This window comes from Dipodomys spectabilis, unplaced genomic scaffold (genome assembly GCF_019054845.1).
Source record: "Dipodomys spectabilis isolate Male_0828 unplaced genomic scaffold, ASM1905484v1 ptg000783l, whole genome shotgun sequence".
Lineage (NCBI taxonomy): Eukaryota > Metazoa > Chordata > Mammalia > Rodentia > Heteromyidae > Dipodomys > Dipodomys spectabilis.
In genome coordinates, this window is record NW_024871460.1 from 18,347,645 (window position 1) to 18,365,258 (window position 17,614).

Consider the following 17,614-nt stretch of genomic DNA (forward strand, 5'->3'; position numbering starts at 1 on the left):
CATGTCTTTTGCCATACAGCCAAGTTCGGTGTTAACATCTAGAGATATAGGTGTTACTTGAGAGCCTCAAATTAAACTCTTAAGCTTTTTTTAAAGATAATACTTTAAAAAAGCAGGGGCAGAAGAAACGTAAGTGAATAAATTTTTTAATATTAAACAGTAAGAGGGAATCCAATATTAAAAACACTAGAAATATATTAGGGACTTAAGTGGCCCATGTATGTTTTAGATTCCTTAAGACTGCTGTGATGAGTGCACTGGAATGGGTGGCTTGCCAGGGGATTTGCTGGCTCTATAGCAAAAACTTGCAAAAGGGGGAGTAAATTATTTAACGTGATTTCTGTGGAGACTTGGCCTATACTGAATTGAAAACAAAATCTTAATGATTTTTTTCGTTTGTAACTTTTAAACATAAAATTGATAGGTTCTTCCAACTAAAATGTCTTATGCTGCCAATCTGAAAAATGTAATGAACATGCAAAATCGGCAAAAAAAGGAAGGAGAAGAACAGAACATGCAGGCAGAAGAAGCTGAGAATTCAAAACCAGGCCCATCGGCTCATGATCTTGCTGCACAACTGAAAAGTAGTTTACTGGCAGAAATAGGTCTTACTGAAAGTGAAGGACCACCTCTCACATCTTTCAGGTACTCACTAAATGAAAGTACTGTTCCTCCTTTATTGCTTACTGCTATTGTGCTTCTTTTAGGAAGTTGTATTTAGAAAACCCTTATGTAGAAACTATAAATTTTGTGGACTTAGATTTTATGACAGTTTTGTAGTTGAATAACATTTCTAAAACTTTTTTTGAAAAGTTCTAAAACTTTGTTTTTAATGTTTAATATACTGTCTTAAAATATAGGAACATGGAGCTGGGAATGTGGCTTAGTGGTAGAGTGCTTGTCTAGCATGCATTCCTCAGTATTACATAAACAGCACAAAGAGACTCCGGGACAGAGTCCAGGATTGGCAAAATACACACACACACACACACACACACACGTACAGATATATACATGTATACATACACGTGTATATATACGTATACACGTGTATATATACGTATATACATGTATGTGTACGTGTATATATAAATATGTGTGTATACGTGTATGTGTGTACATGTATATATACTCACACCAAAATGCCAGACTATAAACCTGTTCTGGTCACTCAGCTAAGACAGACTAGTATTTTCTAAATATATTAATTCATATTTGGGTTCCTTTGTCTTGTGTACATATGGTAATTTTCTTAGTAAAGTTGAATTTTGCTACTAAATGAGAATTTACACATATTATGTCTTAATATTGGTAATGGCCATACTTTTTACCCTAATGACCATGCTTTACAATATTTCTTCTTTGGTATCTGCAAGTTAATGAGCTAACTAGTGGGGAAAAATACTTGTTTAGAAGGTGTAAAAAAGCTAACAAAAATAAGATACACGGTGTGTACGTTGTCTAACAAACATAAGGCAGGAGATAGTTTCTGTATTCTGGGGCAGTATGTTTTGAGCTAAATTGGCTCTTAATGTGTGGGAACAAATTGGAGAGAAGAATTAAAGGTAGGAAGACCAATTGGAAAGCTGTTACTTATTCTAGTTAGTGACAAAAATGGAGTTGAAGATAGGGATGGAAAGGAAATAACAAAGGAAGAGAAAGTCAACATGGGGTTTTATTGCTCTAGACAAGGGGGAAGAAAAACTGCTTCACACCTGTTGTAGGGAAATAAATGGTACTAATAGAAAAGAAAAATCAAGAGGAATTGACACTGTCTTTAGGCCATGTGGAATTTGAGTTGAACATCATTGATGGAGATATATTTAGGAAATGGAAATTCTGGCAAGGAATGTCATAAAGGGGATTCAAGAATTGTCTAACTGGGCTGGGAGGGTGCTCAGTGGTAGAGTGCTTGCCTTAAGATGAAGAGCTGAGTGACAGTGCCCAGGTCCAGAGTTCAGGGCCCACAACTGACTCCCCCCCACCCCCCCCAAAAAAAAATTGTCTAAGTAAAGCTGGAAATGGGACTTTTAGAAGAGGATATAAGATGAAATTTGAACATAGGCAACATGCTGAGGTTATAGGAATAAGTGGCTATAGAAATGTTTATTAGAAACATAATGTTATTGGTATTAAAGGTGTTGTACAGAGGGGTTAACATTTCATAAACTGACATTATTTTTACAGACCGCAGTGTAGCTTCATGGGAATGGTTATTTCCCATGATATGTTGCTAGGACGTTGGCGTCTTTCTTTGGAATTGTTTGGTAGAGTATTCATGGAAGATGTTGGAGCAGAACCAGGATCAGTAAGTACTGTGCACTTTAGAATTTTATCTGATAGAACCATTTTTCAGACAATAATTTATTTGGTTGGGCTTTTTTTTTTTTTTTTAAGATCCTAACTGAATTGGGTGGTTTTGAAGTAAAAGAATCAAAATTCCGTAGAGAAATGGAAAAACTGAGAAACCAGCAGTCAAGAGACTTATCACTAGAGGTAAAGGTATTTAGATTTTCTTATGTAATACTTATAGGATGCCATTTTAAATGCGAAAGTTTGCAGAATAACAAGAAATCTATTTTAGAGATGGTCATAATTTTAATTTTCAAAATTTTCAAAAATGGATTTTTATTTTTGATGTTAGTACTGGAGCTTGAATTCAGGGCTTGTACACGTACTTGGCTTTTTTCACTCAAGGCTAGTGCTCTGCCAGCTTACTTAAGCCTCACCTCTACTTTTGGCTTTTTGATCTTAGAGATAAGAGTCTCATGAATATTTCTGCCTGGGCTGGCTTTGAACCATGATCCTCAGATCTCAGCCTCCTGAGTAACTAGGATTGTAGGTGTGAAGCACCTACAAGAAAGGATAATCATCAGATTTAGATTAAAAGGAGTAACAAGTTAGACAAGAAATGCACGTATTACCTTACTTATATAACTAATCCCTTTGTACATCACCTTGACAATAAGAAGAAAAATTTAGATTAAGATATGGCTCTTAGTTACACATTGCTGCTGTGTTTGTATTTGTTTCTAGACTTTTTGTTTTAATTGGAGAGTTAGAGAATACTTCTATATATCTTAATTCTTTTACAATGTTTTTACAGCACATGCCTGTATTTATAGCTACTCAAGAGGCTGGGACATGGAGGATTATAGTTCAAAGCCAGCCCCAGCTCAAAAGTCTTGGGACTCTCCAATTAATCTGTAAAATACTGGACTGGAGACATAACTCAAGAGATAGGGTGCTTATATTTTTCAAATTATAATCCTTTTATCTCTATGTCCTGCATAGCAGGGATTATACAAATGCACTATCATATACAGCTTTTTTCCCTACAAACTTTTGGTTTTGTTTTTGGTTGACTCTAAGGTTTGAACTCAGCTTTGTCCTTGTTAGTCATGGACATTACAACTTGAGCCACACCCTAGCACTTTTAATTTTAGGATAAGGTCACACATCTGTTCCTGAGCTGGCCAATGCTACTCTCCTCTCCTATTTACACTTCCCACATAGCTAGATGATAGGTATATGCGACTGTGCCCTGCTTTTATTGATTGAAGGAGTCTCACAAACTTTTTGCCCAGGTTGGTGTTGACCCGTGATCATCATAATTCCCTAATAAGAGATGAAATGCATTGTCTTTTCTTGGGGGGGAGACAGTATGGTGCTGGAGTTTGAATTTAGGGCCTAGAGCTTGCTAAACAGAGGCTCTTATGGGCCACACCTCATCTACCTGCTTGAATTTTGAGATAAGAGTCTTGCTAAATTTATTATCCTGGCTAGCCTTGAGCCTTGATACTGGCCCTTCTACCTGGGATTTCCTCATCTATACCTAGAATTATAGGTGTATATCACTGTGCCTAGCCCCTTTATTTTTAGATATTTCACCAAAATTTATGGTTTCTAGCACTGAATTTACTAACTTTTGGCATGTTTTAATAGGTTGATCGAGATCGAGATCTTCTCATTCAGCAGACTATGAGGCAGCTTAATAATCACTTTGGTCGAAGATGTGCCACTACACCAATGGCTGTCCACAGAGTAAAAGTCACATTTAAGGATGAACCAGGAGAGGGCAGTGGTGTAGCACGAAGTTTTTATACAGCCATTGCACAAGCATTTTTGTCGAATGAAAAATTGCCAAATCTAGATTGTATTCAAAATGCCAACAAAGGTACCCACACAAGTAAGTATATCAAAACGTTGATTAAAATTTTTTTAATAATAAAAGCAACGATAAACATTAGTATATGTCTGCAGTGGGAAAATTTTATATACATTTATAGTTCTTATATAATTTTGTTCTAGATTGATTTAATAAATGTTTGTAATTGAACTAGTTTTCATCTCAGTTTCTTATTTGTGGGTGGCAGGTTGTTATAGATATATGGGGTAGGATAAAAATTCCATGAGAATATTACAGTGTTCCCTCTACCTCTGCATTTGAGAATAGAATAAGGTCTCAAGATAGGTTATCATAAATAAGGTTTACAAACTTTGTACCAGCCCCAGTGAGATAAGAAAGTTACAATTCATTCTAAAAACCAGTTACCCCATGCTGGAGAGTATAAACCTATGAACTTACTAGAACCAGCCCTTTGTGATTATAATATATTATAGTTAATAATCTCCAAATTACAGTTAGCACAGTTAATAGTTTGTGGAAATGATAAGTTTTAGGAGATAATTGGTGATTTATATCAAGTAGAGTCAAAAGATTGTCAGCCTTATAATTAGAAGACAAGAAGTTTATAGACATTAAAAACACCCTGAATTTTACCTAGGTTATCCTATATCTCACTGGGATCTATAAACCATTGGTATGAATGCTAAAGAGGTTATAAAAAGGATAAAGGGTAAAATGCCTTTTAGCATCATTTTTACCATTTGACTAAGTTTTATAGTAAAAGTAGATTTCACAGATTTGGGTGAGAAAACATGGACAGTCATACAGATTTCAGACTTTTAGGAAATTATACTCTGCCTTGAGTTTAGTCATTTAAATAGGTTGGGCACTGGTGGCTCTAGCCTATAATCTTAGCTACTCAGGAGGATTATGCATAATTGCTAACAATCTTGGTAGCTCATGATATAATGCCAAAAACAAGGACTAGAGAAGATATTTATTGTTTGGCAGTACTGGTGTTCTGAACGTCAGGGTCTTAGACTAGACTTTGCTGGTACTCTTAACCACTTAAGCCATTCTCCAGTCCCTTGTGCTTTATTTATTATAATAATATATAATATTATTATATTATAAAATAAAATAATGTTTCAGGGTCTCATAGGGTTTACAGGTATGAATCATCATACTATAATCACTGGTTGAGATACCCATCTTTTTTTCTTTGAGCTGTTTTCAAACTTCAATCCTCCAGTGTTGACTTCCTGAATAGCAGGGATTATAGGTGTTCATCACAGTTTCCAGCCCCAGAACGGAGAAGATATTTGAATGATTAACCACATGAGAAATCGTAGTGTTATTTATAGTGAAAATAACACAGCCTGTAAGCTATATATTTCATAGCCTTGACATAAGGGAAAATTACATTTAACAAAATCACTGAAGTGAACCTATGATGTATGTGCCAGATACATTCTCAGGAGTCACTTGCAATTTGCCAAACAGAAAACAAATAGAGAATGGGATGAAGACAATGGTAACAACAGATTGTCTAGGAAAATGATTTTAAGGGTCATGCACAGTTATATTTGAATATATTTAAATGATATTTTATCTTTTCTAGGTTTAATGCAGAGATTAAGGAACAGAGGAGAGAGAGATCGGGAACGGGAAAGAGAAAGGGAAATGAGGAGGAGTAGTGGCTTGCGAGCAGGTTCTCGAAGAGACCGGGATAGGTATGGTAATTTTCTGTTCTATTGAATATGAACATTTTGGTCAATTGGACATAGTCTTGTTAAAAATTACAAAGTCATAATTATGGACTGTTCTGTAGACAGTGAAAGTTTTAATGTTTGGACATATGTATAGTAACTTAGTATAGTCTAAGTAGTTGTTACTAATAACTCAGAACCACTTGAAATCATGTTGCCATTTCATTTACCCACTGACATTCCAAATTGTTGACATTTTTACTGCCTTTGTATTACTCTTTTGCTTATATAATTGTGGCAAATTGGTATTTAAACCTTCTGATTTTTTGTTGGCCAACATTTCCAGGAATTATGGGTATTCTCTTCACTACCAGTACTACTATTACCAGAATCAAGTCAGAGTACACATTTATAGATTTAAGTGACAAAATTGAACTAATTTTTATTTTCCAAACATCTCTTTGATGTCATACCATCTTGGTACTAATCTGCAACAATCTGTATGCTCCAGTTTCTACATTTGTTCTAAGTGTGCTGTTCAAAGGAAACAAAATCATTAAAGCTTTCTTTCTCTTACAGAGACTTTAGAAGACAGCTTTCTATTGACACCCGGCCCTTCCGACCTGCCTCTGAAGGGAATCCTAGCGATGATCCCGATCCTCTACCCGCACATCGGCAGGCACTTGGAGAGAGGCTTTATCCCCGTGTGCAAGCAATGCAGCCTGTATGCACTGTACACTTAGCTACCTCTTATTTGGGAAAATAAACTTTGAGCTGCTCACAGTCACATTGTTTAGCTTTGCAATAACAAGCATGTTTAGGAAGGAATGTTTCGTTTACTGCAGGAAAACAGCATAGAGATAGGATTTTTCCTTCATCTTCGTTTAGCTGGGTCATTGTCTCCATTCTGCCTAGTGAATTTCCTTTTGTATAAAAGTGGAACTGTGCTTTGTTTATTTTGCAAGTCCTCGGGCTAGAACTCAGGGCTTTTGGACAGTGTTCTTTAGCTTCTTTTGCCCAAGGCTAGTGAGCTACTGTGCCACTTCTGCTTTTTCTGAGTAGTTTATTGTATGTAAGAGTCTGATGGACTTTTCTGCCTGGGCTAGCTTTGAACAGATTCTCAGATCTCAGCCTCCTGAGTAGCTAGGATTACAAGCATGTAGGAAGATTTTTATTTTGAGTGCTCTGTAAGATTCCCCCCCATACCCGGTCGCGGGGTTTGAACTCTGGGCTTGGGCTGTCCCTGTGCTCTTCAGCTCAAGGTGAGTTCTCTATCCCTAGAGCCACAGTGGCATTTCCAGTTTTCTAGTGGTTTATTGGAGATAAGAGTCTCACAGACTTTCCTGCTTTGAACAGATTTTCAGATCTCAGCCTCCTGCGTAGCTAGGATTACAGGTGTGAGCCACCTGCACCCACCTTCTTCCTTTATTTTTTTATACTTTAAATGAAAAAGATGTTTCTCACTGTCTTGTGTACAGAAAAAAAGTGGAAATTGAGTGTGTGTATATTTACTCATGATTAAAACACCCTAACAAGACTTGTCACAACAGACACAATAACTGGCTCACATAAGACTGGAAGTGCATGAACTATGCATTGCATAAGTTCTCTGTAATGAAGTTTATATTTCATAAAATATCTTCTTAGTTCAAGAAAAAAAAAAACATTGTTTTTTTATTTGAGCTTTTTACATTCCTCCCTGATTCTAGGTTTTGACTAGCAATTTCTGACTAGAGAGAGTAACATTTGCTTAACATTTACAGGCATTTGCAAGTAAAATCACTGGCATGTTGTTGGAATTATCCCCAGCTCAGCTGCTGCTCCTTCTAGCAAGTGAAGATTCTCTGAGAGCAAGAGTAGATGAGGCCATGGAACTCATCATTGCGCATGGACGGTAATGTGTGCAATTGGGACACCAGCTAATTTTAGGTTGTGTGTGCCATCATATCCTAAATTTTATGTCATAAAGTATACTACTTTTTTGCTTTTAAACTGGTGACTTAAGATATGTAAATTAGAGAATTTGTTCTAGAGTGATAGTCTTAGCACTTAAAGACTCTTAAAAAGGTATGACATTTAGAAATGGCTTGAAATGTGAGCATCTCAAATTCTCTACCAGAATACCCTAGTAACTAAGAGTCCATATTTTATACTTAAAGTATCTTGGGCTATAATCCCTTAAATTCTTGGCTGTAGTATGAACTTTCTTTTAGGCCTTCAGACTTACCTTGTAAGTATTCAGGTTTTGGTTTGCTTTAAATGTAAAGTCTGAAAGTATCTAACGATTAAATTATTTACCCTTTTTTCCCCAAGATAATAGGAAGGTATGCTATACTTCCTTCTGGCTTCTGTCCTGGATTTACTTTACTCTTTTAGTTTGTAGCTGCAAAATGTTGATTTTTTTTTTTAGAAGGATATATTTGTAGTGAATGGGAGTTGAACCTAGGGCCTTATATGTGGTAGACAAGCATTCTATTGTTATTCCTAGATGAAAATTTCTATAGGGAATGAGATTAGATGGACTCCTAGAGGTACACAAATGAGGCTAAAATTGGAATAGCCACTTTGAGAACCTTTGAATGGTTCAAACTAAAGACTTTTTGTCCATTGATTCTTTTTTGTTTTTTGGTCCAGTTGTGGGGCCTGAACTCTGGGCCTGGCCGCTGTCCCTCAGCTCTTCAGCTCAAAGCTAGCGCTCTACCACTTGAGCCACAGCGTCACTTCCTGCTTTTTTCTTTTTGCTTATGTGGTGCTGAGGAATCGAACCCAGGGCCTCATGCATGCAAGGCAAGCGCTCTACCACTGAGCCACCTTCCCAGCTCTGTCCATTGATTCTTACTACTTTTTTTTCCCCTGGACTTTTTATGCATGTGTATTTGTTTCTCTCAAGCTATTATTTCCTCTCTTGAGCTGAGAGTTTGGTCCAATACAGAAAAAGCTTAGAAGAATATGTTTTTTGTTCTTGTTTTGAGATGATGTTTGCTAAACTAGCCCAGGTTGACTTAGAACTTTGTATAGTCTAGACTGGCCCAGAACTTTTGAGATTGTACGAATGTGCCACCACAGTAATGAGAAAGTGGCTTTTCAATACAAACATTTTTGTAAATATATGCATGTATTTCTAGTTTAGCATTACTTTGTTATACATATATACACATTATACATGTATATTTTACATTACATTATAACTCATAAAATGTACTGCTATCATGTGTATTATGAAGTATTCTAGAATTATGAAGTATTCTAGAATTCTAATGTGCTAGAATTATTAGAGAATTTGATTCTTGTTGTGATTGCTTCTTGAACATTTTTCTGCTGAGTTTTGTATTGTCAAGTAGCCTCTTAGTTCATTACCTTGAATCAGACATAACATCTGATAGTATTTTAAGTAAATTTGGTTTATTTTTGAGATAGCCATGCTGTGTAGGGCAGGCTGGCCTTAAACTCACATTCACTGTGTAACCTAGGCTCCGTAGTGCTAGGAGCTTGTGGGCTTTAAAAATATGTATTAAAAACCCCAGCTTACAAGTTTGTTTGTTTGTTTTTTTGGGGGGGTCCGGTCATGGGGCCTGAACTCTGGGCCTGGGTGCTGTCCCTCAGCTCTTCAGCTCAAGGCTAGCACTCCACCACTTGAGCCACAGCACCACTTCCGGCTTTTTTCTTTTTGCTTATGTGGTGCTGAGGAATCGATCCCAGGGCCTCAGGCATGCAAGGCAAACGCTCTACCACTGAGCCAACTTCCCAGCCCCCAGCTTACAAGTTTTAAAAATATATATTACTGAAGGAATTCCAGTGTTATACAAATACTTGACCCTAGATGTTTGCTAACTTCAAGACTTAAATGCATTTATAAATTGTCACAAATTCCTATTAATGTGTTTTCTGTATAAAATTGTAGGCATATTTGGAATTTAAAGGGGCTTTGTTTTTTTAGGGAAAATGGTGCTGATAGTATCTTGGATCTTGGATTATTAGACTCCTCAGAAAAGGTACAGGTAAGATGTTTTGTGCTTTATACATGTTAACAAGGACTTAGAAGAACTTAGAGCCTTAGGAAATTCAAAAAAGATTGAGGGGAGGAAAACAGCATTTAGGAAGTAATTATGCCTTTGTAAATAAAATTCATGATTATAGTATCAAAAAAGAATCAAAGAAGCATATGATAATTATACACACCTGGGGCTTAAACTCAGCCTGGGCACTATCCCTGGGCTGCTTTTTTGTTTTTTTGTTTTGATTTTTTTTTTTTTTTTTTTGTCAGTTTGTCAGTCATGGGCCTGAACTCTGGGCCTGGGCGCTGTCCCTCAGCTCTTCAGCTCAAGGCTAGTGTTCCACCACTTGAGCCACAGCGCCACTTCCGGCTTTTTTCTTTTTGCTTATGTGGTGCTGAGAAATCGAACCCAGGGTCTCATGCATGCAAGGCAAGCACTCTACCACTGAGCCACCTTCCCAGCCCTCCCTGGGCTTCTTTTGCTCAAGGCTAGCACCCTACCACTTGAGCCACAATGCCACTTTCTGCTTTTTCTATGTATGTGGTATTGAGGAATCAAACCCAGGGCTTCATGCATGCTAGTCAAGTACTCTACCACTAAGCCATATTCCAGCCTAAGGGAGCTCTTTTAGGGCATATAGCTCATGCACTAATTTTTTAAAATTTATTTTCTTTATTTTTTCATCAGTCATGGGGCTTGAACTCTGGACCTGGGCGCTGTCTTTGAGCTCTTTAGCTCAAGGCTAATGCTTTGCCACTTTGAGCCAGAGCACCACTTCTGGTTTTCTGGTGATTAATTGGAGATAAGAGTCTCAGGACTTTATTGCCTGGGCTGGTGTTGAACCGCTGTCCTCAGATCTCTCAGCCTCCTGAGTAGCTAGGCACCTGGCTTCATGCGTTAATTATTAAGGTACTGGAGAACCTTCTATGCCAGCCAAGAGAAGCAAACCCAACTAATTGAACCCTCTTTCATTGATTACAACTAAAATTCTAATCTGAAAAATAGATACAAAGGGATTGCCTGTGAGTTCTGAAAAGTAAATGGTAGTATATGGAGATAGATAAGGTAGTCAGAACTTGAAAAATGGTGGACTGACGTGACATCTTTGCAAGCAGCAAGGTAAAGCTAATTCTTTGTTACTTTATCTCATTTGAAGACAGCCAGAACTTGAAAGCTAAACTTCTTATGTTGTGGAACATAGTTTTAAAGATTGTATATAGTTTTGAAACAGTAAAAGCTTATCTTTAGTATACATATACATATGTTTAAGTAATGAGTATTTCTTTGCCTTTGAATAATTTTGAGAACCAGTACATGTAATTTAATGTAAGGGGAAAAAAAAGAAACTTGGAATCTCTGATATTTTGTTATTAGGAAAACCGAAAGCGTCATGGCTCTAGTCGAAGTGTAGTAGATATGGATTTAGATGATACAGATGATGGTGATGACAATGCCCCTTTGTTTTACCAACCTGGAAAAAGAGGATTTTATACTCCAAGGCCTGGCAAAAACACAGAAGCAAGGTTGAACTGTTTTAGAAACATTGGCAGGTAAAATAACTAATCTTAATGTTTATATTTGTGGGGGGTGAGTTGGTTTAGAGACTGGACATAGGACTTTGTCTACCTACCATTCCCTTAGCTACCTGCTGCTCTTGTAGCCCCTAAATTTTAAAACAAAACAACAACAAAAAACAGTTGAATGAGACTTTTCTAAAATACCTTGTTTTATTTTTAGTGTGTGGGTGTTTTTGTTGGTGGTCGGGGTAGGTTTGTTTGTTTTTGTTGTCCTTTTTTTTTCTGCATGTGTACATGTCTATCAGTCCTGAGGGTTCCTCCTCCCCCCTCCCCCCCAAGTTTCTTTGCTCAAGGCTAGTGTACTACCACTGGAGCCTCATTTCCATTTCTGGCCTTTTGATGGTTTAATTGCAGGTAAGAGTTTTACAGGATTCCCTGCCTGGGCTGACTTCCAACCATGGTCTTTAGATCTCAGCCTCCTGAAAAATTAGGATTAAGCTGTGTATCACCTGTGCTTGCCTTTGTTGTTTGTTTTTTTTTTTCCCCTTTTTTTTGAGACTGTCTTGTAGCCTAGGCACTAACCTCTTATGATCCTCCTGCCTCAACTCCCCAGTGCTGTGTTACAGGCACGTGCTACCACTCCTGACAAAAATATATTCATGTTTTTATATGTATTCTACTATTATCTTTGAATTTAAGTCTTATTCTTATTTTACTTTTAGGATTCTTGGACTATGTCTGCTGCAAAATGAACTTTGTCCTATTACATTAAATAGACATGTAATTAAAGTATTGCTTGGAAGAAAAGTAAGTTTAATAAGCACAATTGGATAATTATAATTTTTTTCTTTTATAAATAATACTGTATAGTTTTACGAATTAGAGTCATTATTCATAAAATAGTTTTCCTCCACTTAATGATGTAGGTAAAGTATCGGTGAAGCTTATCAGTGAAGACTATCTGGGTTGGTTTTACATTTCTGTTAGTATAGAGTACTATCTTTGAGCAAAAAAAAAATAAAAAACCCAAAACCTTAAGATAGTTCCCAGGCCCTGAATTCAAGCCTCAGTACTGGCATACATACATACACTTATCTGTTATGCTTTTATAATATATGTTTGTTGGTAGGCCTGAAATTATTGATCCTCTTTCTTAAGTTTGCTGAATGTACACTGGAATTATAGGAGGTACTATTGTGTATACCCATAAGAAAACTTCTTTATGTAGTACTGTCACTCCAGTGAGATCTTTAGCCTGGCTTTATGCTAGATAATTTGAGGTTGAGTCTCACAGACTTCTGTTCAGGCTAGCCTTGAACTTCTGTCTTCCCCAATAGCTAGTCTTACTTGGTGAGCCACTGGCCCAGCTTAAAAATTCCCCCAGCCCCAATCCTGAGGCTTGGGTGCGACCCTGAACTTCTTTTTGCTCAAGGTTAGAGCTCTTTCTGAGTGGTTTATTGGAGGTAAGAGTCTCAAGGACTCTTATCTGAAGCCTGACAGAGCTGGCCTCAAACCGCAATCCTCACATCTTAGCTTCTTAAGTAGCTAGGATTACAGGTGTGACTCACCAGCATCCGGGCAAAAAAAAATACTATTTTATACTTTGGTTCTAAAAATGTATTTAAGATCTAAAGATTTACTAAATTCTACCCCTTTATAGCAGTTTTTATATAGTGGGAAATTCTTCCTTCTTTTTTTAATTTTATTGCCAGGCCAGGGTTTGAACAGAACCTTGTTGCTTGCTCAGCTATCTTGTTCTGCTGGCGTTCTACCACTTGAGTCACATATCTAATTCTATAGCAAGAAATTTTGAGTGAGCAAATTTTTCTCTTTTATAATTAAATTTCATATGCTTACTTTTCTAGGTCAACTGGCATGATTTTGCTTTTTTTGACCCTGTGATGTATGAGAGTTTGCGACAGCTAATCCTTGCTTCTCAGAGCTCAGATGCTGATGCTGTTTTCTCAGCCATGGATTTGGCATTTGCAATTGACCTGTGTAAAGAAGAGGGTGGAGGACAGGTATGGAGTTTCTGATTCTGTATTAATCTGTTAAGCTAGTTTTACATAGAAAGTCTAGTTATACACTTAAGAGTGAGTGTGTTAAGATTAATAAAGAGAAAGCCAGGTACCGGTGGCTCACGCCTGTAATCCTAGCTACTCAGGAGGCTGAGATCTGAGGATAATGGTTCAAAGCCAAGCCCAGGCAGGAATGTCCATGAGAAAACCAGAAGTGGGGTTGTGGCTCAAGTGGTAGAGCACTTGCCTTCGGCTGAAGAGCTGAGGGACAGCACCCAGGCCCAGAGTTCAAGACCTACAACCAGGTGCCCTCCCCCCCCCCCCAAAAAAAAAAAAAAATAGAGTGAGATAAACTGAGAAAAAGAAAGGGATATTTTACTTGAGCCTAAGATGTTTATATGTCTAATACTTGCCTTTAAATATTAAAATTCAAAGAAGTAGAGTTTTGGGGTTTTTTTTGTTTGTTTGCTTTGTTTTGGTCGGTTGTGGGGCTTGAACTCTGGGCCTGGGCGCTGTCCCTCAGCTCTTCAGCTCAAGGGTAGCACTTTGAGCCACAGCACCACTTCCGGCTTATTCTGCTTATGTGGTGCTGAGGAATTGAACCCAGGGCCTCTGTATGCAAGGCAAGCACACCACTGAGGCACCTTCCTAGCCTTAGAAATAGTTTTTCAACTGTTAATTATTACTTTGATAAAATTGCTTTAAATGTCACTGAATTTTTCACAGGTTGAACTCATTCCTAATGGTGTGAATATCCCAGTTACTCCTCAGAATGTGTATGAATATGTGAGGAAATATGCCGAGCACAGGATGTTGGTAGTAGCAGAACAGCCATTGCATGTAAGTGTTTATTCTTAGGAGAGACATTAACCAAGAATCAGTCATGTAGTCTAAAATGCAACATCAGGCCTGCTGTGTTAGCTTTTGAAGTATTTCTGATTCTTCTTCTTTTTTTTTTTTTTCCTTTCCATTTTACAGGTAAGGTCTTATGGTGTTGTGGTCCCTTCCTCTGCACACACGCGCACACACACACATGCCCAGCCTAGACTGCAATGAAGGTGCAGAGCACCACACTCCATTTTTTTGTTTGAGATGATATCTTTCCCTAGAATGGCCTTTGCTTGTTTGTTTTTTCTTCTTCTTGTTGTTTTTTCTTTTTCTTCTTTTTTTCTTCTTCCCATCATGGGGCCTGAACTCTGGGCCTGGGAGCTGTCCCTCAGCTCTTCAGCTCAAGGCTAGTGCTCTACCACTTGATCCCACAGCAGCACCACTTCTGGCTTTTTCTGCTTATATGGGTTTTTTTGTTTGTTTGTTTGTTTTTTTGGGAGGGTTGGTCATGGGGCTTGAACTCTGGGTTTGGACGCTGTCCCCTCAGCTCTTCAGCTCTACCACTTGAGCCACAACGTCACTTCTGTTTATGTGGTTCTGAGGAATCAAACCAGAGCATCATGCATACAAGGCAAACACTCTACCACTGAGCCACCTTCTCAGCCCTGTATTTCTGATTCCTATGCTGGATAATTATTGTAGTCCTGGGGTTCCAGTCATTGTTCTACCCTCTGTCTATATATGATGCTAGCTAATTACTTTGGGCCTGGTTCCCTCCTCTTCAAGATCAGTATAAGATTAAATGAATTTATGCATGCAATTTACATGGAATAATTTCTGGCACATGATATTTAATTTCTCTCTGGAGTTTGAGTCTGAGAGGATTAGTGTCATTATCATACTTTGACTTTCATGATAGGACTTTTGACAAATTAAAACTTAATCACTACCATGTTTCTTATTAACATAATTTTTAAATAATTTCAGTTAACTGCTAGTATATACTACTTTTTTAAAAATCTAACATAATTCACTATGCATTGTTATTATTATTTATTTTTTGCCAAGTTCCGGGGGCTTGAACTCAGAGCCTAGGCACTGTCCCTGAGCTTCTTTTGCTCAAGGCTAGCACTCTACCACTTGAGCCACAGCGCCACTTCTGACTTTTTCTGTTTATGTGGCAAACACTCAGAATCAAACTCAGGGCTTCATGCAAACACTCTACCACTGAGCCACATTCCCAGCCCCTGAATTATTTTCTTTACTGTCTTCCTCCTTTCTCTCAAAAATCTGTTAATAGGAAATTCAGAATACAAAGCTGACTTTTCTATGATTAAAATGAGAAGTAAAATTATATGTTGGTTTTCAAATAATGTAATGTGTGGATTCACTGTACTAAAAGGGGAAATTTTGAAATTCTTTAGGCAATGAGGAAAGGTCTACTAGATGTGCTTCCGAAAAATTCATTAGAAGATTTAACAGCAGAAGATTTTAGGCTTCTGGTAAATGGCTGTGGTGAAGTTAATGTACAAATGCTGATCAGCTTTACATCTTTCAATGATGAATCAGGTAGGAAACTTCTTTAAATGTTTACCTAAGAAATAATGAGAGTGTAGTGGGTATTTTTTGCATTTTTAGTTCTTAGATCTATTTATAAGGCTTTGGAAATATACTCTGTTACTCAGAGATTTGAAGGAATTACATTATTTTAAAATTATGATTGAACTAATATTTTGCTTAGCATGATGTTATTAAATCTTTGCTTAATTTTTTTTTTGAGGTGGGGGGGTCCGGTCATGTCGCCTGAACTCTGGGCCTGGACGCTATCCCTCAGCTCTTTAGCTCAAGGCTAGCACTCTACCACTTGAGTCACAGCACCACTTCCAGCTTTTTTTTTTCTGCTTATGTGGTGCTGAGGAATTGAACCCAGAGCCTCATGCATGCAAGGCAAGCGCTCTACCACTGGGCCACCTTCCCAGCCCTGCTTGCTTAATTTTTTTTCTAGTTTTCAAGTTTAGTCAGGTTTTGTCATGTGTTCTTGGAATCATACCACTGGGGAGGCTGAGGCAATCAGTCTTGTCTAAATATTAGCAGAAACTTACCTCCAAAGAAAAGTTCCCTAAACACACTCTAAAAAACATAAAAAGCCATGTGGGTTGGGCACCGGTGGCTCACGCCCATCATCCTAGCTACTCAGGAGGCAGAGATCTGAGGATAGTGGTTTAAAGCCAGCCTGGGCAGGAAAGTCCATGGGATTTTTATCTCCAGTTAACCACCAGAAAACTGGAAGTGGCGCTGTGGCTCAAGTGGTAGAGTGCTAGCCTTGAGCTGAAGAGTTAAAGGACAGTGCCCAGGCACAGAGTTGAAGCTGACTGAAAGACAAAAAATAATAATGGTTTTGAAAAAATATACTAAACATTTTGTGTGTGCTTGTGCAGTGAGCAAATGATTTATCTACACAGGTTTTGTAAAGGCTAAAGAATTTGCTATCATGTTGCTTTGTAGAGCTAGACTCAGATCACACATTTGTAAAGACATCAACAGCATTCACACATGGAAAATCTAGAAAAAAAGAGAAGCATTAGTAATCTCTTAGAAAAAGCCTACTCCTCCTCCCCCCTATCTTTTTTTTTTTTTTTCTGACAGTAGTGTTTGAACTGATGGCCTTGGGCTTGCTAGGCTGGCACGCTGTGTCTGTGCCATGCCTCCAGCTCAAAAGCTTTATGGGAAGTGGTGCTGTGGCTAAAGTGGCAGAGCGTTACCCTTGAGCTGAAGAGCTGAAGAACAGTACCTATGCCCAGAGTTGAAGCACGCACGCACACACTCACGCACTCTTTCATTTGCTAGTCATTCATTCCTCCAACTCTATGACTATACAGTAAAGCATTTGTATCTCCAAAAAGTTCACTATCACATACTATACCCAAGATATATACTACAGTCCAGGATGACACAAAGGTACTATTTTTTACCTTTTTGTTTATTTGTTTGTTTTTTTGCAATCAACTTCAGCCAAATTATAGAAAGTTAAATTTGGGTACGTTTTCTCTATTTTTTCTTTTGTGTTTGACCATGTTTAGATTGTTCTGTAGTAGTTTCTTTTTTGTGCTAGTACTAAGGGTTTCAACTCTGGCTTCCCATTTTTAGATGTTTTACTGGAGGCTAGTGCTCTCCTGTTTGAGCCACACATCTACATCTGGCTTTTTGCTGGTTAACTGAAGATGAGAGTCCTATAGATTTTTCTGCCTGGGCTAGCTACAAACTTCAGTCCTCAGAGATCTCAGCCTCCTGAGTAGCTAGGATTACAGGCATGAGCCACCAGTGCCACTTCCAGCTTTTTCTGCTGAGGAATCGAACCCAGGGCCTCATGCATGCAAGGCAAGCACTCTACCACTGGAGCCACCTTCCCAGTCTGGTG

At 37.9% G+C, this 17,614-nt stretch overlaps 1 protein-coding gene across 3 annotated transcripts in view; it reads left to right on the forward strand.

The window, feature by feature from the left end:
• Positions 1 to 17,614, forward strand: part of Ubr5 (ubiquitin protein ligase E3 component n-recognin 5) — a 123,520-nt gene that overhangs the window by 103,189 nt on the left and 2,717 nt on the right. For 2 of the 3 annotated variants that reach the window (XM_042672946.1, XM_042672948.1), the window contains exons 45-57: positions 425 to 645; positions 2,188 to 2,308; positions 2,398 to 2,496; positions 3,946 to 4,189; positions 5,751 to 5,862; positions 6,418 to 6,562; positions 7,602 to 7,732; positions 9,776 to 9,836; positions 11,208 to 11,383; positions 12,073 to 12,157; positions 13,216 to 13,371; positions 14,095 to 14,208; positions 15,621 to 15,765. In XM_042672946.1, coding sequence (XP_042528880.1) covers positions 425 to 645; positions 2,188 to 2,308; positions 2,398 to 2,496; positions 3,946 to 4,189; positions 5,751 to 5,862; positions 6,418 to 6,562; positions 7,602 to 7,732; positions 9,776 to 9,836; positions 11,208 to 11,383; positions 12,073 to 12,157; positions 13,216 to 13,371; positions 14,095 to 14,208; positions 15,621 to 15,765 — 1,810 coding nt within the window. The remainder of the gene's footprint in view (positions 1 to 424; positions 646 to 2,187; positions 2,309 to 2,397; positions 2,497 to 3,945; positions 4,190 to 5,750; positions 5,863 to 6,417; positions 6,563 to 7,601; positions 7,733 to 9,775; positions 9,837 to 11,207; positions 11,384 to 12,072; positions 12,158 to 13,215; positions 13,372 to 14,094; positions 14,209 to 15,620; positions 15,766 to 17,614) is intronic. The other variant, XM_042672947.1, reaches the window with a different exon arrangement.